Source organism: Bos mutus, chromosome 4, assembly GCF_027580195.1.
Source record: "Bos mutus isolate GX-2022 chromosome 4, NWIPB_WYAK_1.1, whole genome shotgun sequence".
Lineage (NCBI taxonomy): Eukaryota > Metazoa > Chordata > Mammalia > Artiodactyla > Bovidae > Bos > Bos mutus.
In genome coordinates, this window is record NC_091620.1 from 99,468,791 (window position 1) to 99,496,278 (window position 27,488).

The 27,488-nt window shown below is 37.1% G+C and overlaps 1 protein-coding gene across 9 annotated transcripts in view; it reads right to left on the reverse strand.

Moving 5' to 3' along the window:
- PHF14 (PHD finger protein 14) overlaps positions 1-21,685 on the reverse strand; it is a 199,913-nt gene extending 178,228 nt beyond the window's left edge. For 5 of the 9 annotated variants that reach the window (XM_070369782.1, XM_070369783.1, XM_070369785.1 and 2 more), the window contains exons 1-4: positions 21,237-21,684; positions 20,629-20,739; positions 10,735-11,510; positions 5,291-5,435 (exon numbers count right to left, since the gene is read on the reverse strand). In XM_070369782.1, the coding sequence (XP_070225883.1) occupies positions 5,291-5,435; positions 10,735-11,510; positions 20,629-20,739; position 21,237 (1,033 nt within the window). In that variant the 5' untranslated portion in view covers positions 21,238-21,684. Of the gene's footprint in view, positions 1-5,290; positions 5,436-10,734; positions 11,511-20,628; positions 20,740-21,236 lie in introns of all 9 variants that reach the window. The other 4 variants (XM_070369788.1, XM_070369787.1, XM_070369789.1 and 1 more) reach the window with 1 other exon arrangement.
- Between the last annotated feature and the right edge of the window lie 5,803 nt (positions 21,686-27,488).

The window sequence follows — 27,488 nt, forward strand, 5'->3', positions numbered from 1 at the left end:
ACTGGCTCTGTCAATGATGCTAAAACCACTAAGTATAAGGCTGTTAGGCAACAGGATATTATAAAGTCTCAAGGTCATTACCCTATAGGTATTCATTAACTATAAAGAGAAAAGTATAGCTTTAAAATGGAGAGGCTTGGATGACACTACCTTAGCACATCACCAACAATGTAATAAATTGGCATTAAATGCTCTGGATGTGAAATGTCATCATAGCACTCTTACCAAAAAAAAAAAAAGTTTAAACTGAATCTAATCCAAAGGAAACAATAAAACAAATCCAGATTGAGGGATACTCTGCTGCTGCTGCTGCTGCTAAGTCACTTCAGTCGTGTCCAACTCTGTGCGACCCCATACACGGCAGCCCACCAGGCTCTGCCATCCCTGGGATTCTCCAGGCAAGAACACTGGAGTGGGGTGCCATTTCCTTCTCCAACGCATGAAAGTGAAAAGTGAAAGTGAAGTCACTCAGTCATGTCAGACTCGTAGCGACCCCATGGACTGCAGCCCACCAGGCTCCTCCATCCATGGGATTTTCCAGGCAACAGTACTGGAGTGGGTGCCATTGCCTTCTCCGGAGGGATACTCTACACAACATTTTAAAAACACTTTGATCTTTCAACAAGTCAACATAAATGATACAAAAGACAGAAACTTGTGATTAAGACACTGACAGGACCCAAAATGCAGTGCATGGTACATGAATGTATCCTGGATGGTAGGAGGGGAGAGCTGTGCTAACAGAGGCATAGAGGGTACAAGGGGCGTTTGCATATTACTGACCATTGATCTTTTTGAAAAATATGTTTCTGTATGTGTACTCACATAAGATGTTACCTCCCACTATGTGAGCTGTTTGCTTTAGGGACGACTACAAATTAGACTCAAATGAGAAAAGCATGAGGCTGCTTTATTGGCAAGCTGTGTTTTCCCTCCTCGATCCTTCTGAATAAGCTGGTGTTAAATGTAACCAATGGTAGTCTTGAAAATAACAAAGTGTAGATACCCTGGTAAGCCTTACTGAGCCACTCCTTCATATTATCAATGGAGCTAATGGTTTACTGTTCACATGAAACACCCTGGGATCCATTTAAAGTGGGAGGGGCCAGATAAGCATAGGGGAATAAGACATACAAGCTACTATATATAAAATAAATAAGTAACAAGGATACATTGTACAGTTCAGCCACTAAATATAGCCACTATTTTGTAATAACTTTAAATGGATTATAGTCTATAAAAATACTGAATCAATACTTTATACATCTGAAATTAATATAATATTATAAAGCAACTTTACTTCAATAAATAAATAACAGGTCAGAAGGGAGAGTTCATTGTGATTTGTACAGGGTAGTAGTCCCCAGGAGATGCAGACTTGAGTCCAAAAGTAAGCAGCTAGAGTAAAAGAGCTGCTTTACTATCACAGCTGCGGGACATTGAGACCACAAGGCTGTAGCAGACTGACTCCCAGCAGCAAGACATCACCCTCAAATACATTCAAACATTTCTAAGGACCAGGCAACTATCAAACATGAGTGAGGGATTGAACAGAAGAGAGTGGCAAACCGAAGATTATAGGCTTCAGCAGCCCTATTCCACTCCAGATTGTTACCATAAAAGTGAAAACCAACTGCTGTCAGAACTTCAAGAGAAGTTCAAATTCCTAAATATGTAAAATAAAATCTTCAGTTTTTAAATGTTAACAATCAATTCAATTTCTTAAAACCACTGTGCTAGCCTTAAATATCACATCCATGGTCAAAACCATGGCCTATGAAGTAGAGGCAGTACCCCCAGCATGATGAATAGTAACACGAACAGCACTAGTCAGGCCTGCATCTCACATCAGCGCTGACGGTCATGCATACAAGCAGCGGTAACACATCTGTGACCAGCAGTGGTGATCAGCACGACAAACAAGGGCAGCACAGCTGCTACTTGTGATGTTCACCTATTCTGCAACTTCTCCAAGAAATCTGAACCACTCTCTTGGAGAACAAAAAGAACTCATACACACAACCATGTTGACTGGTCCAAGGTTATAATCAATCTCAAGTAGTCCCTTACTGCTGTCTGGTAATATATACACACATATATTATATACACACAACATATAACATGGGTGAATATGTAAGCATACACACACACACAGTATTACATACGTTATTTCCCTAATCCATTTATTCCCCCAAATAACTATTTTATACCAACCTCTCACTCCTCAAATCTCCAACATCTCCCCACCTCTACACTCTGCTAATGGCTGCTTCCCATTTCACTGAGAAAATAAGCATTCAATTCCACATGTTCTAACCACCACATCCAACATCATACCTACCTCTGTACCCATATATTCTCTTTTCCCTCTAGTTACTATGCCAACTTTTATCTATTAAATCTCTTCCCTTGTGTTGGATCCTATCCTTTATAGCCTTTTACTCAAAGGACTTGCTCCAGCAACTGTTCCCCTTTCTTTCCTGACATCATCAACTGTTAACTTTCCATTTCCACTGGTCCCTTCCATCCATACACTAGCATCTCTGTCTCTGTGGCAGGCAGCCTCTAAGATGGCCCCCAGTATTAATATTCTTGGTATGTCCGCTCCTACATTTGACTAAGGTTGGTTCTATGTGAACAATGTAGCAGAATTGACAGTACATACCACGTTAACTAATCCCATATTTTCCCCCTTGCTTCTATGTATTTTACATTTATTTAATAAACCATGTGACATAAGCATTTTGTCTGTAAGCCTTGTTTCCCATACTCTTTGGGATGATTGCCGGGTAATGACTTGGAGTTTTTCTGCATTAGGGTCATTTCCCATAAGACAGGTTTCATCTTACTCTAAAAACAGTATTTGACAATTACAATCTATTCTGAAAACTTTTCATTACTCCTGGTCACTACTCAAGGCTCTTCTCCAATCTCACTGGCCCTCTGCTCCTCAACTGCTCTTGAAGTGCTCAAAGCACTATGCTATTTCCTAGAAAGCACATTTAGGCTCACAGTTTTAAATAACATCTGCAGGCTGATCAGTCCCAAATTTATCTCACCAGCCCCTATATCTTACCTCAACTCTAAAAGTTTAAAACCAAACTTTTACTATCTACCTGTAAACCTATTTCTCTCTTGGATCACTGCTATGGTCTCCAAAATGGTCTCCCTGATTCCCACTTTAGACACACTTCAGTCTGCTCTCAACCCAGCAGTGATTCTTCCAAAACATAAATCATATCATACTGATTCTCTGCTTAAAGTTCACCTGGGCCTTCCCATATTCATCTCAGTATAATCTGAAATCTATGATCTACAAGGCTCCACCTGGTTTGCCCCTCTCTCTGCCTCTACCACTAAGCAGCTCACTCCCTTAGTTCTAGCCACACTAACCTCCACGTCATCATACAAACACTCCAGACACGTTCCTATTTCAACATCTTTATACTCACTACTCCCTCATTCTGGAGTGCTCTTTCCCCAGATACTCACATGGCTTGCTTACTCAGGTCACTGCTCAGAGATCACCTTATCAAAGAGGGTTTTCCTTATAAGCTTTTATAAATAGAAACTTCCACCTGCCCACTCAACAACCCCCATTCATAGCATTCCTAATATTCCTTTTCCTGCTTTATTTTTCCCCACAGTCCAGACCACCACCTGATATATACTACTGTATTATATTTTCATTCCTGTCTCTTACTATACATTAAGCTCCATAAGGTCAGCACTGTCTATATTGTTTATTTTACATGCCTGAAACCTACAGAATGCCTAGCACTCAGAAAATTCTAAACAAACACTACTGGAAAAAAAAAAAAAAGAATAAATTACAGCAACAGGAGACATTCCCACAGTGAGTCTTAGCGGCAAGGGCGGGGAGCTTCATATGAAGGCAAGAGGACTGGTTAAAGAAGTCCAAGCCCCACAAGTCTCAGAAGTCTCACCAGACACCCAAAACTATTTGGGAGGAGGTGGCAATACCAGAAAGGCAGGTAAGGGCAAGGCCACAGAAACACTGTTTTGTAGTAGTCATGACTCTGATAAGAAAAAATTAACTGACAGGGAAAAAAAAAAAAAAAACTTTACTACAGAGGGAAGACACCCTCCTCAACCAAGTGATCAAAATAACATCATCAGTAACTGGACAAATAAACATTACATGCTTCCTAATATAATACATTGAGAGCACAAGATAACTTCTGAGGTACTTCTGCCAAAAGCATCAGGTTAGCACCTGAACCTAATCAGGAGAAAACAAGAAAATCCCAATACTGAGGACATCCTATCAAAGAACTGGCCTGTATTCTTCAAAAATGTCAAAGGCAAGAAACACAAAGACTCAAAATATGTTCTAGATTAAAGGAAACTAAATAGATATGACAACTGAATGCAACTCATAATCCTGGATTTTATTTTGCTAGAATCAATATCATTGGGATGAGTGGCAAAATGTGGATATAGTCATAGACTAGATAACAGTTTTCTACCAATGGTGATTTCCTGACTTTGATAATTATGTGACTTTGTAAGAGAATGAATGTCCTTGATCTTTGTTCTTAAGAAATACATAATAAGGTACTTGAGGTAGAGCTGAACATTTTGTCTACAGTTTACTCTCAGAGAGGTGAGGGAAAAATTTTTATATGAGAGAAAAAACATACATAGCAAGATATCACCATCTGGCAAATCTTAGTGAAAAGCATACAAATTCACAAGTCAGAAATTAGGTCAAAATAAAAAATTTTAAATAAAATACAACAAAAATTACATTAAAAAGGTTCAAAATTCATAATCAGGAAAAATACTTTCAATGTATTACAATGGATCCTATTTCAGATTCTAAAAGATGATCTCTACAAATTCCCCTTTCAACTTAAAAATTATAACTATGTAAGAAGAAACTATACCACTAGACTCTACTGTACCTTTTTCAAAAATGCACTCTACTGAACGAACATACTAGATTTTTTCCTATACCTAAATTTCAGTTAAAAACTAGAAATAATGCCATGAAACAAAATATCATAATACTGACCTTCAAAGAAATCATGATTTATATACAGTAATAATCTACTCTGATTATTTTAAAACACATTTTAAATGAACCTAATCTGAAAAAATAATACCCATCATAATTTGAAAATTCAGTATGTCTTATTTCAGGTTAAATATCATAAAATATTATAGAAAAATTAGCATAGTACATATGTAAAATAGCTGATATTACTTATACAAATGCAGTGTCAACCAGTCATTTCTAAAAGGAAACAAAACAAAGCAACATTACCTTCATGAACTGTAATGCCACAATTGTCACACTGAATTATTTCATCAGCATCCTCACTATTATCTCCAAGACAAACACAGCAAATCAGAATATGGTCCATTTTTTGAGAACTCCAGTTTTGACTCTTCTCAAGAATCAGCGAGTCCTAATAATAAAATATCAGAAAATCACATATTTAAAAGGTAAGTTTAATAAAATTCTCACCTTAAATCATTTAGTACATTTCCAAAATTATGCTGCATACTCCATTACTTTAGTCATTCCCAAGTGCACCACATTTGAGAAGTATATCTCTTTGTTAAAGGACCCTATAAGAACCCTCTCTCTAATTTTTCACTTCTCTCCAAGTTTCATATTCTCTTTTCTCAAGTAAATATAAAACCAAGCTTATAACCAACTCTTCATCTGCTTTGCCATGCTGGATATAGCCTGACCCCTCAAACTTGGAAAAAGGTAAAATTAATCCACAAGTAATCACTAATTTTATATGAGTATTAAAAATGTAAGAATGGTTCCCACACTTAGCAAGCTTATAATCCTATCTAGGGGAGACAAGACATACACATATTAAACAATTTAAAAAAATCAATTCAAGATAACATATAGGCAAATATGTATGTGATGGCATAGTTACAGACTAAATTCCTTTAGTGCTGGGGAATCTAGAATTTCCAGAGTCATCAAACTGCTGGATGATAGACCCACGAAAGTCTGCATTGGAAACTGGTGTATACAGGCACAGAAAATCATCTAAAAAAGAATCCAGACTGACTGCCAGAAGAGTCAGACTCTCTATTAGCCTTTTGTCAAGAAACACCTAGTGAACACCTAGTTAACTGCAATATAAAAGGAGACAGGAAAATGCATTCAGGAATAAAAAAAAGGAAGAGGGTGCTCCATTTAATTTAAACCTTCTGCACTACGAATTTCAACTTTAAATGCAAATTAACAAGATAATGATGTCTGCCATTTAATGCACTGGGCTTAGCATTACATGTAATAAACGATGACATCTGAGTCTATACATTTTCATTTAAGAAACTAACCATATTCGGAAACAAAATTAATTGTTCCATATCACACATTCATTAAATATATTATTTCATGTTAACATTTTTATGTTTCTATATTCTTTTAAACTGACCAATATCCACAGGTAACATTTAGAGTAATTTCCACAGCAATTTGTAAATAACATCTGAATGACATGACTGTCACAATTAATAACATTCTTTCAAGATATTTTCTGTGTAATTAATCTAAACTTGCAGTTGACCTAGATAAAAAATCAGTAAATAATGCAAAAGTTAACAAGGAGGCAGTGTCATTTCTCTTGAGAATTCTAGCACTGTAAAATTCTATACTTCACTCCTTTCGTTATAAAACCAAAGTAGTGTGGGGTGTTGCACGTGGCTAGCAAATAAGGTTAAAATTTCCTAAAAAGAAAACTCATGTTTTAAAGTACTTTAGTACAGTGATCAAAACAAAAATCTGCCCAGATTTTCATCCCAAAACTTCAAAGCTGAACCTTTCTCATCTGTAAAATGGGATGACAAAAATAATACCTACCTCATCAGGTTCTTGTAAGAATTAACAAGAAAACATATGACAAAAATGTTCCGATACGTACTAGGTATTCAATAAAAGATCATTCCCATTCTCCTTTCTTCTGTACTTTGAAGATGGTCCAAAAAGAGATATATGAGCTGACCATTTACTACACTGGGAATCTTCCTTGGAATCCCAAAAGGAAAGTTATAAATCTCAATAAGCACTGCTAGTTTAAATATTTTCCTATGGTAAATCCATTTTTTTTAAGAATACCACATCCAGATTAAAAAAGTAACAGATCAAAAAAAGAGTGAGCAAATGACCAGAGTTTGATGACTGAGAAGCTACTCATGTTAATGCACTCTGCCTGTATTTCTCCCGTGGAATTACAACAACTAATTAGCCCTTGAAAAAAAGATTTACCCATGTGGGAAATAAGTAAATGTCTATGGATCAGAAAAAGGAGCATCAATAGGTGGCTCTAATTCTATTATTTTCCTGTTTGTCCATTTTGCTCAGAAAAACAGTACATGTCTTAATTGTATCTCTATTCCATTTTCTCTCTACACATATTATCATTTAGAGGCAGAGAAAACAAAACTAACTGGCAATTTTGGTTGATACCCATCACTGCAGACTCTTTCTTACTAAAAATTAAATACAAAGAGACAAAAATAGGGAAAATTAGGAAAATTCAGATGACAACTGCTATTTCTTCACAGGGCAAGACATCTAATCCATTTAACATAACAGACCCTTTTACCAGGAAAAAAAAAAAAAAAAAAACTTCCACCTGAAAATTTCTACTAAGATGATGTTCTATCGTATATTAACTCTCACCCAAAGTGCCTGTTTCAAAGTCCGGGAACCATTATCTGAAAATACTATACAGCCCTCCCCCAAAAAAACTTACTTCAGAAAACTAAAAGGTAAAACCTTAGTGAATCTCAGAAACTTCAAAATAAAATGATGAAAAAGACATGCAACCATATTCCAAGAGTCCTGTTCAGATTGCACTTAAATTCACAAAAATGCCATAATGCCACTGACAAAGATATGCCCACGTGAAGAAAATGCAGGTTATTAAATGCCCAATTCTTGAACAGTAGTTCTAAAATTGTGGTCTAGGGAACTCTCTTTCAAGGGTTCTAAAAGGTAAATACAATGGATATTTGCCTTTTCACTCTCTCTCATGGGTATATGATGAATATTTCCAGAAGTTACATGACATGGGATGGTGTCACCAATCCAACAACTTCTATGCTTCTATACATTTCGTTTTTTAAAATTTCTGAGTTTTAATTGCAAATGGAAATATCAAAAGATATAACTTATATAAATAATAATTATGGTCCTCAATTTTTAAGAGTATCCTGAACCAAAAAGCTTGAGAATCACTGCTCTAGAGCATTTCAAGGCCTACAGCATGCACATGGTAAGACCATTAAGAGCCAAATAATTATAAAATGCCTCCAAAAAGAATGTCAAATTCCCCTAAACATTTTCAAAATTATAAAAGTTCCTGGGCATCATTTACATAATACCCAATATCACAGCCCTAAAAAAAGCACCTGACAGAAGCCAAGGGAAAAAAAAATCTGCCTGCTTATAGGCTAAATACAATTCTATTATGTATTCTAAAACTATATTTTCAGCTATCTCTACTACAAAGTAGTATTTGAAACAAAGTAAAAGCATAGAAAAATAAAACTTCAAATATAAAAGTATAATACCTATACAGATATATAGGTATTAACTAATGAATACTCGGCAAGGTATCACTACCTAAATTAACCAGGAAGATTAAAATTCAAACACTGGTCAGACAACAAGGATTATTTTTGGTCATCTTTTTACAAAATCAAGATTATACAAATAGGAAATTTAAAAATATATAACAAACTGAATTTATTAGTTTTCTATTAAAATTTAACATTAATTTGAATGACATTTATGTAGAACCAGAATCATCAAAAATAATTGAGGAGTTTGAAAAACAGTCTTGGAAAAAAACAGTTATCAAGCTTTCAGGTAGAATATTATTGAGGGAAAATTAATCTTCCATAAGTTCTCCTACATTTCTATACAGAGTGGAGCAAAAGGAAAATTAACATAAATTAACACAAAGGATTAATTTAGTTACTCTAAGAACTTTCTTTACAACTTTATCAAAGCACTTATCCAAGAAATGCTCTGGAATCTCATTCCTTAGGGACTGTTAACCTAAATAAAGCCCCATTATTTACCAAAATCTCTTCTGTTTAGTAGAAAAAAATTAAACAGCACGTCACCTTTACATGTATCAAAAAATATAGTCTACAATCTCTCAAGCAATTTGTTACGTAGTACAGATTATTAACAACTGAATAATTTACATAGATTTTACATGGCAAATTTCTAGACATTCCCTCACACCTTAGCATAAATCCAATTTATACTGCCCCTATCACTAGCCAGCCTCTTGTGTGATTGTTATGCTAAGAAAAATGAAGAAAGTGATACTGCCAAAGGTAAACTTAGTCAGGAGATACAGATTAGCATAAAGTGCTATAAAATAAATTGGATACATGCTTAAATCAATTACGAACAACTGGATTTTCCATACTTCTGTTTCCTTAAACTGGAAATACAGACTGTCTTGCTACATCATTATGAATAGTATACTATATTCCAAATGACGATTTTCCTTTACCTAAAGATAGGAATTAGGAAAGCACTGGAACCAGGCAACATTCTTCTTAGGAAAATGGGCAACCTAGAAGTTAACCAATGTTATAATCTAAAACATCAACTACTGCTTCATCTCTGCTGACATTTAACACCTCCTAATCTGCTACATATTATTTTGGTTAAACATCAAATTTTCAAATGAAACTTAAAATAGAAAATCACTGTTATGTAAAACTTGTAAACAGAAGAAATGTAAAAGAACAAATAAAGCACAAAAGGAAAATCTTTCTACCAGTTTAATCTACTTCAATAACATGAAAAAACAAAAACTAAGTGCTTGTTAAAGTGAATTTTCATGACCATCAACATATTAATGGAATGACAGACAATCATTATAGTTCTTTCATGTGATGTAACAGGTACATCTACATGTAAGACAACAATTCAGTCTTTCTTTTGAAGAAAAACATATACATAAACACACAGACAACGAGATACAAATGTGTTTGAAGAGTCTTGAATGTTGCATCTTGGGCCCAATGGATAAACCTAACTTTCAGTAGTAGAACTTCAAGTGGAAGAACTGAGTCATAATTGTAGTTTTATGATAGTAATGTTTGTTTAGCATAGAATGTTTGTTTTCATTTCTTTGTAGAGAGACCTTATTCGCTAAACATATGTAAATATATAATTTGTATTTACTTCCACACACTTAAAGCAATGATCTGGTGACTATTCAGGTGGGTGCTACAACTGAAAAAGGAATTACCTTTAAAATGAATCTCTAAAAGCCTGAGACAATTAAATTCTTTGTTGCTCTACTTGAAAGTACTCTTAGAAGTACTCTACATTTTTATGCAGATATGGATACAACTAAGTTGAAAGGAAGGTGATCTTGTTTTCATAACCCACTCAGAACCATTTAGCAGTCCAAAAAAACTCTACCATTTCCCAAGGGTATGGACATAAAAATATTTCTTTAAGTATAGACTGAGCTCCTTGAGAACGGTGATTATGAGCTCCTTGAGGACGGTGACAAATAGGAGATACTCAATAAAAGTGGGCTGACCAAATGAATAAATGTTACAGTTAGGGTGCTCATTCACTCCCATAGCTAAGAACAGGCTTTCAAGGAAGCCACTTAATATAATGGGTAGAACGGTTTAGAGAAGAATTCCCTTTTCCCCAGACAGACAGATATCATAAAAATTGGGTTGATCTACCTCATTACTCTTGCTCTGAGATAGTGTCAGGCTATCATTGGTCAGTTCCTCATCATCAGCACTGTTTCTGCTAAGAACTTTACTCTTCTTCTTCTTGCAGCCCCCTTCACTGGCAGGACTGCTATGCTCTTCATCGTTGCCTTCATCGTTCTCGTCCTCATCACTCCCGCTTCCCTCATCTTCATCGTCCTCGTTGTCCCCGTCACTTCCTTCCTTCTGAGATGCAGATCGTCCCTTTCTTTTTACTACAGTGGGTCGCCAATCATTGTCATCTTCACTGTCATAGTCATCCATGTCATTCAGCTCTTCCATGGATACGAAATCCAAAAGTGGTCGGTTCCGACGAAGGTTCCACTTTTTTGGCTCGCTGACCTGCTCCTCTGCAGCTGTGGCCGTGGGGCCTGAAGGACACGTGTGAGCAGCAGGAGGGCTTGTGGCTGGCGTGGTGGAGGCAGCAGCAGCCACGTTATCAGATACTGTTGCTTTCTCTTTCTCCTTCTCTCTCTCCTTCTCTTTCTCTTTCTCTCTCTCCTTCTCTTTTTCCTTTTTCTTCCTAGGTCTTTCTCCATTCTCTTCTTCCTCTTTCTTTTCCACCTTAATTAACTGTTTTTCTGATGACAGTACTTCTTCCTCTGCAGAATTTTTAAGTTGTTCTTCTTTTACTTTAACGTCTTCATTCAGTTCTTCCTCTAAAATATTTTCTTCAGAATCACTACAGGAACCTTCTCCACTGTCCTTTGAAGGATCTTCGCTTCCATTACCACTCCCTTCAGAATCTGTTGAAAATATGAGAAAAAAAACCACACATATGTATATACATACACACACACACACACAACGCTGACACAAATGAAACCACCAAAATTTGTGAATAACTCGCAAAACAATATAAACAAATTTAAGTCAAAGAATGGTAGACATTCCCAACCTGATTAAATAATAAATCAATGAAGTTGATATAATGATTCTAGTTTAGTATAGCACCAATGAAGATGAATATATGTATCTCTAAATTAAAACATGCTTTAAAACGAGGACCACTATTTTGTGTCATACGTCACACTATACTTGGTACTTTAAAGGCATTTTTTTTTTCTAAAAGTAAATGTGTTTTTTTTAAATTGAGCACTTGATTTTAACTTTATAATACAGATTACATTCTTCTTCTCTTACATCTTTCTTTCATAAATTACACTGACTGGCAAGGATGGAGTCACATTCAGAGCAAGAAAAATCTGACCCAGAAAAAAAAAAAAAAAAAACTGTTTCATTTATCTCACTCTTTACCTAGCAAAAGTGAACCCAGGTATTTATGACCGTCAACTTGTACCACATCTCTAATCTATCAATCAAATTTAGGAGCACCAAATACACAAGGGAAAAACAGACAATAGCAATGGCACAGAAAATAGAGGTTGCAAGATTTAAGTTATCAATTTTTTTGTTTATTAGGATACTGTTCATATCAACAAAAGAGTCACCTGACTTTCCTAAGGTTCTAGGCATTAACTACTAGAGCCCCTAGATTGAAAGAAATTAGTGCATTTTAAAAAAACTAATCCGTCTTAGACAACAGCAAGCACAGTTGTCACTAAAAAGATAGGCTGAGGATATTAAGAGTTCATGCAGGACCACAAGCTTCCTAGCAAGTGCTATCCATTCCTGCCTAGGGCAGTCCACACCCGGTTAGACCAACACTATTCAGTAGCATTCCAAGCCTCTTTTCATATAATCAAATAAATAAGAATCTAAAATATTTGTGGAAGGAGAGCAGGAAGAAGTAGGAAACAAACCAGTCAATAATCAGGTTGTAGCCAACATCAATAGTAAAATCTGTGGGGTGATGAATATTTTGTACCTATAACCAAGAAAAGGGTAATCATAAAATCATCGAAAAAATGCATATTTTCGCACCATTTTTATTTCTGTTAACTCAACCAGCATTAGCCTCTATAATTACCTGGCCATTCAAAGTAAAGAAAGTTGTCTGTTATTAGTATCTGGTTTCTAAAATATCTCAGAAATCCTTTACAAACAGCTGATGAAGAAAAATCCTGAAAGTTAAATCACATAAAAAACACAGACTAACATTTAATCGATGCTGATGGAGCCTGTAAAAGTACTGTCAATCTCAGGATTATCATACATTGCCTATATCTCATTCAGGACTGCAGTGAAAAAAGCATTCTCAACCTGAACAATCTTGCAAAGGCCACAAGAGTAATATAATGTAAGCCAACAATCCTTTGTTTGAAACTTTTGGAGCCAGATGTGTTTCAGAATTTAGATTTTTTTTTCCCCAGATTTTGCAAACGTAGCATGGTGCATGCACAATATATTACACTAACACCGCCAGTGGGGTCTATGGTACTACAGTATAATCAAATACACTCTTTCTGCAGTGAAAAGTATGAAGATTTATAAGTATGATAAGTAAACACTACAAATAAACCCCTATCAGTTCCAGTCAGATTTTATCATCAAATAAGTTTATGTCAAACACAGGAAACATCTTTGAATTTGCAAGCAAATTTTAAGAAGAGTGTAGACCCAGTATCACTTACAAACAGGGGAAGTCCAACAGCTCTACAAATCATTAAAGAAAAATACTAATTAAATAATTTTCTATTAAAGAAAAAAAAAGAAAAAGAAAAAAAAAAACCCCTTAGAAACAGATAAGGCATGAAGGTTCCCCACTGGGCTCCCAGCACAGAGGCCAGGGCCACTGACTTCCCTCCTCCAATCCCTAGGGTCTCAGGATGGGCGGTAGAAAGAATGGGGAGCCCTGAAGGGCAAGCTGAGGATCTGGGCCTCTCTTATGGGGAGCCCTGAAGGGCAAGCTGGGGATCTGGGCCTCTCTTAGCTGAAGCTGGATCTTCTGAAGCCTTAACATAAGATAAAGTCCCTGACCCTCCTGGGTCCTCAAAAGCCCCCCACAAAGCTGAGTGGTTACAAGCAGGCATTTTATGGGGAGGAGGAGACGTGCTCCCCATCTGGTAAAAAAAAAAGAAAAAAAATGGTGAAAAAAAAAAAAAAAAAAAATGGTGATCTTTCCAAACCACTCATAACTCTTAGACTCAAACTACCAAGAAAAAATACCTCTGATTAAAAAAAAAAAAAAATAGTTCCTAGGTAATTTTAGATAAAAGTGAAAGTAAAGTGAAAGCTGCTCAGTAGCTTCCAACTCTGCGACCCCATGGATTGTAGCCCGCCAGGTTCCTCTCTCCATGAGATTCTCCAAGCAAGAATACTAGCCATTCCCTTCTTCAGAGATCTTCCTGATCCAGGGATCAAACCCAGGTCTCCTGCATTTCAGACAGATTCTTGACCTTCTGAGCCACCAGTGAAGCTCATTTTCAGGTAAAGATATAATAAAAAATAAGAAGAGTTAACCAAATGCTTCAGAGGCAAAGACGGATCTTTGTGCATACTGACTGAAGAAAACTGGAACATCCTGCAAGCAATGCAGATTAATTATAATTAATTATAAGTAGATATAATTAATTATAATTAAGAGAGCTGGGAAATGGAGAAAAGGTACTTTTCTTCTGGATTAACCTTGTAGAATTTTTTCTTAATTAAAAAGTACTCCTAATAATTTTTACCAGTAAAAACATAATAGTAGATAGAAAAAAAAAATGATCAAGTGAGGCACAAATGTGGACTCCTGATCAAAACCAAGACCAATCCAACTGTGGTAAACATTACTTGGAAATTTTTCAAAATGTCAAGAATTTCTGCAATTTTGTTTTGGTTGTTTTTGCCAATGCCAATAAATTCTTTTTAAAAGTACTCTTTGAATCTGTTTTTGTTTTCTTATCATGCCTGAATAGAAAGCAAAATCTTAAATAGATTAATTAAATGTTTTACATTTGCTAACATTATTAGAAGAATCTGAGATTTTCCCACAAATTTCAATCCTAGTAGCTTACCCAACCCTCCATTCTCCAAATATGACACATTAGCCATACTCCAACTGCAGAGGATCAGGAATTTTCAAATTTTACTTTTCTCTGATTTCTGAAAAATAACTCAACTGATTAGTCATAACTTCTTTTTGGTACATATGCACTTGGGGGATGGAGACAAACAATGTTTAGTCACAGGCATTATTTAGTAATAATGACGAGAAAAATCAGAGTCCTGGGCTATCTATAATTGTATTTTATAGACTGCAATGAAAATTTTCCTATTCCTACAAATTCAAACAATGTTCCAAGTCCATCCCTCTTACAACCATTAAAAAAAAAGAAAAAAGCAATAATGACTAGAGAAATAAACCAGATATCTCAAATACAGCTATTGTGAACATAAGAATAGAATAAATTCTAATTCTACAATAAAAAAATTTTAATTAGAAAAAAAATCTTTAAAATTGAAATCCCTATCTCCTAGTCAGTTAAATTAATGGTGAGGTGAAGTGAAGTCAAGTCGCTCAGTCATGTCCGACTATTTTGAGACCCCGTGGACTGTAGCCCACCAGGCTCCTCCGTCCATGGGATTCTCCAGGTAAGAATACTGGAGTAGGTTGCCATTGCCTTCTCAAGGGCATCTTCCCGACCCAGGGATCAAACCCAGGTCTCCTGCATTGCAGGCAGACACTTTAACCTCTGAGCCACCAGGGAAGCCCTAAATTAATGGTAACCTTTCTCAAATACAATATACCAAAACCTCTCCAAGCAACAGTTATTTCCACTAACAGACAGTTAAATGTTTTACAGATAAAGAAATTAGAAATCAACCTTAAAGAATCCCTTCACAATATTCAATGCTTAAGTTTTCCCCATGATAAATATTAAATAATAGAATCAGTTAATAAATATTAATAATTAAATCAGAATGATTTGATTCAGTTTTATGGTAGCTTTGCAATATAAAGAATCATCTTTGCTCATCAATCTTAATTATTTAACTATTCTGTTTATTGAGCTGATGTAACAATAATTAGGATTATACACATATACAACAGATAACAGACACATCACCAGTCTAGTAGTCATTCAGTTACCATCCTGGGGACACTGTAAGCTAATCTAGTATATCTCTTTTTAAAAAGCCAGTCAACACAACTCATCTTCTACTGCTTGCTGTAGTTCTAGTTGTGTCACTTTATATTTTCTGGGTAAATCTAGACCGGTGGTTCTCAAGTGGGTACAATTTTGTCCCACAGAAAACATGTGGCAATGACTAGACATAATGGTTGCCACAAAAGGGCAGGGCTGGGGTAGAGTTAGGTAGGGTAGATGTTGAAGGCAGTTAGTAGAAGCCAGAGAGGCTGCTAAATATCCTCCAATACAAAGGGCAAGCCTCCACAACAAAGAATTAACCAAAACAAAACGCCAATGTTACTGAGATTAAGTAACATGTTACTTACATGTTACTTGTTACATGTTACTGACATGTAAGACCTCAATTTGACCTCATTCTATTTTCTCAGGCTCGTCTCTTCCACTGTTCTTTTATTCAAATTCTGATCTCCATATATAAATAATATTTACCATCCTCAACACTCTTTAACACCTAATGTTTCCCTCAGGTTGGGACTCTTTCACTTCCTAGTTCAACTCTCATCTCCTCAATGAATCGTTCTAAATCAAGCCAGTCTAAAGTCATCCCATCTCCTTTGAAAGACTGGAACTAGATCATGCTTTATAACATCTATCTGCTTTTGTATTTAATTATTCCAGTATTCATTATTTCTTTGTGAATTCACCATAACATCCAGCAAAGAGCTTTTAAGCAAAACAACAGTCGCCTAATGAAAAACCAGATCTACTCATTATTAGCCAAAGTCAATTAAGCAGAAAATACTACCAAGGCAAAATCTAGTCTCAATCTTTCGGTTAAACTGCTTTCTGGCAATTTGGACCAACCAAACTAACGATGGGCTTCCCTGGTGGATCAGTGGTAAAGCATCTGCCTGCCAATGCAGAGGATGCAGGTTCAATCCCTGGGTAGGGAAGATCCCCTAGAGAAGTAAACAGCAACTCACTCCAGTATTCTTGCCTGGAAAATCCCACGGGCAGAGGAGCCTGGCAGGTTACAGTCATGGGGTCACAAAGTCAAACACAACTGAACAACTAAACAACAAAACTAACTATGGCTCAAGAGCTAAAGTTAACCATCTTACTTTGGCTAAGGGTTGGGGAGACACAGCACTGCTATTTCACCTTGTTTAATAAAAGTAGTACATGCATTTATCTTCAACATCATTCCAGTTACATGTGGTAGTTTAGTCACTAAGTTGTGTCCGACTCTTGCTACCCCATTGATTGTAGCCCACCAGGCTCTTCTGTCCATGAGATTTTCCAGGCAAGAATATTGGAGTGGGTTGCCATTTCCTTCTCCTGGGGATCTTCCCAACCCAGGGATCAAACCCAGGTCTCCTGCACTGCAGGCAGATTCAATCCTATTTTAAATGTCTCCTATCCCCTGTCTTAAGTCACAGTCTCAGATATAATCACTTTAAGCCAAACTATGAAACTGCCAATAATCAACTGCCTTTAGTCCTATAAAGCGGATTAATTTCATAGGGTACCAGCTAACATTTCTATATATGGTTCTTCTGGTGGTAACCACCATAAATCTGATACGCTTACACATTATTTTAGGATTAACTTAAACATGTATTTAGTATTGTCCTCAATCAAAAATGATAGATTCAGTCCTACTTTTACATCAGAGATAAAATAAAAGATGGTCTCTTTTCAGTTCATACTTTTCTAAAGGTAGAAGCTAGTAACACTTAACTGTTGATAATAACTTGCCAAGTTTATTGGCAGGTCTTTTCTGAATTTTACCTTTTTCTATTTTATCTGAGAAGCATAAAAATTATGTCTATCTGCAAGGGTAGTCAGTTTTCAGAAATTTCAATATTTATTCTTAAAGCCAGACAGAAACACAAAGTTTTGTAGTCAATACCAGAAGAAATTGAGGCATAGAATCCAATTAAAAAACTGAGGCCCACCACTCTAACCATTGTAACATTAAGTCTTTAACTCAATAAACTCAACAGTTCATTGAGTTAGTCACTTTTAACAAGTTTGTGGGGGTCTTTTTTTGGCCACGAAACATATGGGATCTTAGTTCCCCAATCAAAGACTGAAACAGCAACCCCTGCATTGAAAGGGCAGAGTCTTCACCACTGGACCACCAAGGAAGTCCAGAGTTAGTGATTTCTAAAGACTGCTTTGAAAGAAGCTATGATCAGAAAGACTATTATTAAAGATTATTACTATTCAGTTACTATTTTTCCACTTCCAGGTTAATCACCTATTACTAAGTAGGGTTGGGATTCCACAACTTCAACATGTTTGAAAAACAGTGATAACTCAAATGTCTTTAAGAGTCCAACTATCTTACAAAGAGAAGAGAAAGGATTCAAACAGGAAGCACTGGTAGTCTAGATAAGCCAGTATGTCAGCAATGGGAGACAATACACCTTAACCAAGACTGGAAAATACAATTCAATTTCTACTATTACCCATTAAAAAAAAAAATTATTTTCTACTAAACTCTCAGTTATGACAACAAGAGCTGCACAAATAAATTTGTGACCTTTGGGGCCCAGGAAGGAAATTACAAGTATAGCAGACTAGACAACTGAAAGTATATATTTTTAAGTGTTTCAGAAGACTAAAAAAATTATCATCCTAACAAAACTCATTCTACCACTTTCACAAATAACAGATAATTCACATCAACCATGATTAAAATTTAACAAGGTGAGGGGTTCTCTATTTAGCTTGATACCAAGAGTTATTTTGAGAAAGCAATTTGTATCATTAGATTATTTTAACCCTTGTAAAGAGAAGTGCTACATCTCAATAAATAAAATGAGAAAAATTATATGCAAAGTCAGAATTTACTGTCATAAAACTAATTATGGAATACGTAAAAGAAATTAAGCTTTGGAGTTTTTCCCTAACGGTATTCTAGTAAGTCATAATTTGTAAGACCCAACCATTTTTGTCAGTTTACAATCTCAACACGACAAACCAAAGTTGCATTCTAGCAAAGAATATTCCTTTCTGCACAGTTTTCAACAAGAGCACTGACATAGGTTTAGATTTTACTTCTTTCCCTTCCTTTTTTTCCCCTTTGGAAATACCAAACAACAGTAAACCAAGTGAGAGATGAAAGAGCTGAGAAATAAAGGGGCAAAAAAATTAAACAACATACACTTTACAATTTTTGATTGCTGGGAGTAATCTCAATTAGTCACCTTGATAAGTAAGTACAGTAGTTTCAATTTAAGACTACATTTATTTACTTTCAGGGCCTAAGCAGTGAAAGCATTAAAAAATGCTGAGAATCGTTAAGAACTGGATTAGATCCATTTAGGCTAAGTGGCTTCATGCAAATTCTTTAAACTCAGTGTCCCTGTTATCTGTAAAGTAGTATCTCTTCCAAAGTTATTGTAAAAATTAAATGAGATTATGGAAACAAAAAGTCGTTGGTAAATCACAATGCAAACTGTGCCTGTTGATGCTATTAAAAGTAAAATAGTAACACAATACAACCAAATTTCATCCCTTCCTACCACATCTGGCAGAAAAAAAAATCAGGAGAGAAATAGGACTAAGCACTGAAAATTCTCTAGAAGAATAATTTAAAACTGTTAAAAGGATAAAATCAAAAGGGCTTTAATTTGTTACTTGATTTAAATTTCTGTCAAAAGGGGTAGAATTAAGTAATTTTTATTGTTCATGTGTACTTGTATTTTTCATATAAAATATTTAAACATAATTTGTATTTCTCAGATTCCTGCAATGAAAATTTTTTATGTAGATATGTCTGTTGAATTACAATGAACAAAAGATAAAAGGAAAAACATATGTTTCCATTTTTCAATTGTGTACAATGTTACTATATGATTTCAGTTGTGTATATTACCGTTGGACTTTTATTAAAAGTTTATTTTTAAAATCACAAAATAAAATGAGCAAGCATTCATGCTTTGTAGCTCAGATTTTTAAAGACCCAATCCACAAGGTCCAGCACCTACCAAAGTACAACTTTTTACTTTTGTCAATTTTGCGCTGGTAAGGGAGTTAATAGACAAAAAGCAAAACTCCTTTCAGAGGGTGCCGAACAATCTGAAAAGACAAAATCTTCCTGGGTGGTTCAAGGCTCCTATTACTCTCAGAACGGTACTCTACTTTAAGATTACCTCTAGATTTTTCCCTATTCTGTCCATCAAAGAAACGTAAATGTATCTTTAAGTAAACAACAGAGAAAACACTTCTGTATCTTGTGTCTTTTTGTTTTCCATTGTGTCTTTTTGTTTGGTGTTTATTGAGGTATGAAAGTGAAAGTTGCTCAGTCCTGTCCACTCTTTGTGACCCCATGGACTATACAGCCTATGGAATTCTCTAGGCCAGAACACTGGAGTGGGTAGCCTTTCCCTTCTCCAGTAGATCTTCCCAGCCCAGGGATCGAGCCAGGTCTCCCACATTGCAGGCAGATTCTTTACCAGCTGAGCCACAAGGGAAGCCCAAGGATACTGGAGTGGGTAGCCTGTCTCTTCTGCAGCGGATCTTCTCCACCCAGGAATGGAATCGGGGTCTCCTGCTTTGCAGGCGGATTCTTTACCAACTGAGCTATCATGGAAGCCTTTATTGAGGTATAGGTGATTTACAATATTACTGCATCTTTGAAGAAAATCCTTCTCTGACAGTTATCTGATAAATAGCAACAAAAACAGAAGTAGTGATAGTATTATCCAGTGACACGCTCTAAGGGAAATGTAGGAAATCAAATCGACAAAATAAAGTTTATGTGCTTTAACTTTATATTGACATTTTAATTAAAATCCATTCTTTTTAAGCAACGTCTGAAAATCAGCCCAACTCCAAAGAGCTGGGAAAAGGGAAGCAAGAAATAAACATTTACCTGAAGCATCTCCAACTTTAAAATCACTGTCATCTGAACTATCATAATCGAGAGCTTCTAGCAGAGAAGCTGCCAAAGGCTTCACCTGCCTCCTCTTGGAGCTGCGATCCACTGTTAAAAGAAAAACATTACATTGTCATTCATAATCACACCAAGCGCGAGGGAGAGCTGTGGCGCTGAAAGAAGGTACAGATGACCTCCTGCAGGTGGTGCAAATCTTTGTCTTAATTCAGTTCTTAGCAAATGGTGTGGTGGAAGGTTGGGTGGGAATATTGGGGCTGGCCGGCCAGCTCCATGGGCAGGTTCAGCCGCAAGGCACAGCAAGTACGAGCCCAGGGCGACTAAAATCAAAACAGGCCTTCTTGAACATCTTGCTTCTGAGACTTGCTCTCTCTAATCCCTAAGACATCGTTAACAATCAATAAAAAATTCAAAGCCCAGGGAATATAAAAAGCTATGTCCATTCCGACGGATCGTGGAGGGGGAGCGTCCGCGGAGGGTACATCTTCCCACAGGATTCTCCCACCCCAGCCCTGCCCCCGCCGGCCCCGACTTCTTGAAGGGCTGAAATGGACCTGTCTCCCCGCGGACGCCTCCGACACACTTACTAAGGAATCCGAGGTGGTCGTTTGGAGGAGACCTAGGGAGAGGCTGCGATAGCACAGGCAGCGCCGAGGTCGAGGACTGAGACCAAGGAAATAAGTCCAAAAGATGCTATTAAAAATGGGCGGCGCCGCGGACCTGCCCGGGGCGCCCCAGGTGCAGCCCCGCCGCTCCCCTCCCGCCCCCCGGCCCCCCGGTCCTAGCAGAACAGACCCCGGCCGCTCGGGCGCCTTCCTTTGGCGCTCCCCGGCCAAAGGCGCCCTTCGGCCCAGGCAGCTCGGCCAACCCGGCAGCCCTGAGTTAATTTACCCCGTTAAAACGCTTAGATAAAAAAATAAAGGAAAGAAAAACTTTATTATCTCGCAAACAAAAGCAACAAAAGACCCAGAATCTGCACAGTCCGAGGCCGGTAGCCTAAGACAATAGAGAAAACAACGACCCGGATACAGCTCTGAAGAGAAGGAAGTAAAAACAAGAGCTAGAGAGCGGCCCTAAGAGCAGCAGAAGCTGAGAGCGCGTGCGCGCGAGTCGCCTCGGCTGTGTCTCCGAGAGGAGGAGCCGAAAGAAGACGAACGCAAAGCCGTGGGAGAGCCGAGAGGAGGCGAGTAATGCCGAGCGGGAACAGAGAGCCCTCCCAAACCCTCTGCCTGCCAATCCCTGATGCTGGGCCCTCAGTCCAAATAAATAGGTCAGTTTTTGTTTCTGAGAAGACAGAGCAGTGTGTGTGTCTCCATGAATGTGGAATAGTGCTTTGCATACACTTAGATAATATATTTTTTAAGATGAACTTTTAAATCCATAAAAATATGAGGAGGGTATATACAATTGGATTTCAGTCCTTCAGCAGTTTCAAATGCAACGTTTATTCGAATACAGGTTAGCTATTTTTTAAAAACAATGTTAAAATGTTAGAATCTGAGCAGTATTAATACTTTTTACATGTTTCTATATCAAGGAGAAAGTAAGATTAGAATAAAGCTGATTCAGTTTATGTATTCCCCAGATACATATTGAGTGGTAATGTTTGTAACATGGGAAAATATAGAGTTAGGAAGGACTGTAAATGAAATATATAAGAAGCAAATCATGCAATACAGTAGGGGCGCTTATTCCTTAAAGAAAACATGTTGAATTCTTTTGTGAACTGTAATTGAATTTTATAATACTAAATTTGAAGAACTGATAAATACTTACCTAGTGCAGTTTAGGGGATGATTACATAGAGGCTGTACCTTCAGCAAGAAAGTTATCTTTTCCCTGCCAGAGCTTAAGATATAGTTGAGGATACAAATAAGTTGATGAGGAGCTGCTGCTGCTGCTGCCGCTGCTGCTAAGTCCAGTCAGTCGTGTCCGACTCTGTGCGACCCCAGAGACAGCAGCCCACCAGGCTCCCCCGTCCCTGGGACTCTCCAGGCAAGAACACTGGAGTGGGTTGCCATTTCCTTCTCCAATGCATGAAAGTGAAAAGTGAAAGTGAAGTCGCTCAGTCGTGTTCAACTCTTAGTGACCCCATGAACTGCAGCCCACCAGGCTCCTCCGTCCATGGGGTTTTCAGGCAAGAGTACTGGAGTGGGTTGCCATTGCTCTCTCCGAAGTCAGTGAGTAATTACTACCTATTGTGAAAAGGCTGCCAGAGAAAAAGTACACATGCTAAGGGAAGTCTTCCTAAAGAAAGCTTTTTTTTTTCTTTTTGATTTTTAAAATTTTATTGATCTATGGCTGTGCCGGGTCTTCATTGTTGTGCAGCTTTCTCTAGTTGCAGCAAGCAGGCCACTCTCTCGTTGTGGTCTGTGGGCTTCTCATTGCAGTGGCTTCTCTTGCTGAGGTTTGCAGGCTCTAGAGCTTGGTCTCAGTAGTTGTGACACATGGGCTTAGTTGCATGTGGAATCTCCCAAGACTAGGGATGAATCTGTGTCTCCTGCATTGGCAAATGAATTCTTAACCACTGGACCACCAGATTAAGGCCAAAAGTCTCATTTAGCTCCAGACATGGTATCTGAACTGGGCTGGAGAAGAGAGAAAAAGAGACGCCAATTCCAGACCAAAGAAAGGACATAAGCAAATGACCAGGATAAATAGAGGAATAGAGATGACTAGTCAGATTCCATGAAAGCTGGGCTACCTCGAATGCCTCAAGACATTCCACCACAACCGTAGTTATTGCAACCTCATATTTCTGTGTTCCACGTCACTGCTAAAAATGCAATGTCTCTGACCCTCTGATCTCTCTAAACCTTTAGTTCCCTGACCCAAACCACCACTGCTATGTACCCACTCAAACCTTTCTATCATACTGAGGAAACTTCCATTCCAAAATTGTAAAATATTAGTAAACTCTTTCCCGTTTCAGTATCTTTCTTGTACCTCCTTGTATAAAGTAAAAATGTATAAAGTTTGTATGAAGTTATCATGCTGCTGCTGCTGCTAAGTCGCTTCAGTTGTGTCCGACTCTGTGCGACCCCAGAGACGGCAACCCACCAGGCTCCCCCATCCCTGGGATTCTCCAGGCAAGAACACTGGAGTGGGTTGCCATTTCCTTCTCCAATGCATGAAAGTGAAAAGTGAAAGTGAAATCACTCAGTCACGTCCGACTCTTCGAGACCACATGGGCTGCAGCCCACCAGGCTCCTCTGTCCACGGAATTTGCCTGGCAAGAGTACTGGAGTGGGGTGCCATCACCTTCTCTGGAAGTTATCATGAAACCCCCTCAAGTGGAAGCCACTTGTTTTCTCAATATCCAAAGATGGCATCTGGTCCTTAGTTGGCTTTCAGGAAGTGTCATAATTCAAAATGATTTGTAACCAAATTCAAGATACTTGGAGATAAAAAGATGGAGTGTGTGGGGAAAGTAAAATAAGAAATGAAAAAAGTTGAATTGTATTATCTGGTTTGAGAGAAAAGCTGTAGGTCCTGATTAGTATTTTAAGAAACCAGAAAAGTGGAAATCAGTTTGTTATAAACCTAAGGATAACATACATCACCAACTCAATGGATATGAGTTTGAGCAAGGTCTGGCAGTTGTGATGGACAGGGAAGCCTGGCGTTTTGCATTCCATGGAGTCACAAAGAGTCATACGACTGAGCAACTGAACTGACAGACTGAAAGATAACAGATCTGGCTCACAAAACATAATGGAACATGTCAGTTACATTTCTACTCTCCCCAGATTTCACTGAAATCACAAGAAAAAAAATGAATATAAATAAAGCCAAAAAGCCATAACTCTGCCATAAATCTTAGCAGAGTGTCACAAGCAAACTTTTGAGGGTAGAAGAAATGTTAACAGTTATGGAGGTAGGCTCAGATTGCCAACAAAACCCACCAGACTAAAAAGCACTTAATCTCATCTGGGTGAAAGATATGAGTCACTGAAATGAGTTTTTTCAGAAGTCCTTGTATAACCCTCAAATGACAGATAATGAGGCCTGTGAGAAGAGCTAAGACTTGGATAATAGGCTGGCTAATTCATAAGAAGGAAAAAAAAGTTTCCTAGAAATCTATTTGCAGAGGGCCTGAAAACAGTGTTTCTCTCCAGAATATAACTTCAAGTATATTTTTATTAAGTAAGAAGTCTGATTCCAGAAATTACCAGAACGGGCATCAGGTTTACAGAAGAAAGAAGGATAATAAACCCAGTGCCATGAGCTGTCATAAGATATAGGAAGATCCAGCATACAAATCACTCATAAATCATGAAAAAGAGCCTACTCACATGTACTCTCCCTACATCACTGATCTTCTTCCTGCCCACCATAATGAGCACAGTGAGGACATCTATAAACAGAACTTGCATTCTTTGATCTGCCAGGTGAATAGGACTTCTTATTTAGACAACATATAAAAATTCGGGCTACCAAATCCTCCTATTCTATGTATATAGACATAGAGGCAACCAAGAATCAATGAATATTTTAGTAAAACTAACAAAATGAGAGGATTTAGATTTTAAAAAATCTTTAAGACAATTATATAATTCATATATATCAGGTCTCATGTACATCATAGATTTAGAAGATGAAAGGAGACAGAGGCCACCTTCTTTCAGCGGTAGCAGTAGCAAAACAAGATCCGTTATCTGTGAAAGTAGAATCTACGTTCTGGCATTTACTCACCATTTTCAAATGCATAACGTCATGGTGGAGAACGAGCTCTGGAAAAGATTAGCAACAATAGCTCCACTTTGTTTTCTGACTTTTAGATCATAGCTACAGTTGTACGATTGTGAAACTCACAGCCTCTTTGGATTACTGACTTTCACTCTTTCAGCCCTTCTAATGATTTTGCATGTACCAATTTTTTTTTCAGTATAAAATACTTATAGTGGTTTCCATTTCTTCTACTAAAATCTTCTTTGAAATGAATGCTTGCTAGAGAAAGGTGTTCAGAAAATAAATAAATAAAACTCAACCATGAGAATTAAAGATTTATTATTTGACTTGGTGTTTGTCAAAAGGCAGTGATGCCTTCATTTGTTGTTGTGGTTTAGTCCTTAAGTCAAGTCTGACTGTTTTACAGCCCTGTGTACTGTAGTCCGCCAGGCTCCTCCGTCCATGGGACTTCCCAGGCAAGAACCCTGGAGTGGTTTGCCATTTCCTTCTCCAGGGGATCTTCCCAACCCAGGGATTGAACCCAAGTCTCCTGCATTAGCAAGGAGATTCTTTCCCACTGAGCCACCAAGGAAGCACAGACAATTTATTAACAGTGGAAAATAGATACAGATGCAGTGATAAAAATGTTATTTACAGTATTAAATGTAGTAGCCAGGAATAAGGTGCCTATTGAAGGCAAACCTTTGGTGACAATGTTTGCTATGGCAGAATGAAAATTATTATTTTATCACTATTAGGATGAAATAAGAAATACTGAGTTGGGCTGGAGCCAGCAGCTAGCCAAACAGCTGTCATTTGTGATCACTTAATTCATTGTAGAGTCTATGGCTCATGTTATCTCACAATACTTAATGTTTTCAGAGATATTCAGGAGAAAACAATATTGAAGAAATATAAAAAGATGGTGCTGAAATATCTGAGCTTCAAGAGAATACTAAATGCTTCTAAAGAGAAAAGACAGAATATCTACAAAGGAATAGAAATCAAGTTAGAATCAGAATTTTCAACTGCAACTCTAGATGACTGGAAACTTCTAAAACCACCTCAATGTTTTCTAACAAAGGGTTCATTGATAACCACCGTTTTCAAATTATGTAAAATATACTGACTACAGAATTTTCTCCAAGGCAACAAGGATCTGCTCTAGTATTACAGAGTAAAAACTTTCCACATATATAAAAAATGAATAATACTGACATTTTAAAATTAATTGTTCTAGATAATATGTACACACAGTAAAAAAATGTTTAATGCACAAAAAATTTTTATGAAAATAAATTTTCACTTTATCTTTGTGCCCTAGCCAGTCATCTCTCTAGACATAACAGGATTAACTTTTTTTAAAAAGACGCTTAGCTCAGGGCTGAGTTTTTATATCTTTATTGAGATACAGTTTACATACCATAATATCCACACTTCCATGGTGTAAAATTCATGGCTTTTAGCATACTCAAAAGTTGTACAATCATCACCACTATCTAACTGTAGAACATATATAACATCATCACAGAAAGATAGCCCAAACCCATTAGTAGGGACTCCCTGTTTTCTTATTTCTAGACTGTGGCAGTCATTAATCCACTTTCTATCTCTTGGAATTTGCCTATTCTGGATCTGTATACAAATGAAATAAAAAATGTATGGTCTTCTGTGTCTGGCTTCTTTTATCTAGCATAGGGTTTTCATGGTTCATCCACACTGTAACACAGCTTGTTTGTAAACTAACCTGATACTGTGAAATGTTATCAGTATTTGTTCTGCCTGGAGAGAAGATGAAAGAGGTATTTCAATATTTGCTAAGTAGCTGTGTATTAGATCTCTTAGACAAGCTGAGATATTTAATTATGTTTCAGTGCATATGAATGGCACTCTTAGGGGCTGAGTTTTACAAGGGGCAAGTCCCAAGAAAGCAAAGCAGATGGGCAAAGACAGCATCACTGATGCAACATCACAAAGTGTACAACATTGTTTGTTAGACAGACAAATAAGGTTAGTTAGAGACAGGAGGTTTCGTGTCATCAACTCAAAAGGTGGCAAAGCTTTCAAACAAACAAGAATGCATAAATAATACCTTCTGTTCTTTTTAATCCATCAAGTCTTCAAGTGACAGAACATAAGCAAACCCCCAATATTGTTCTAAATCTACA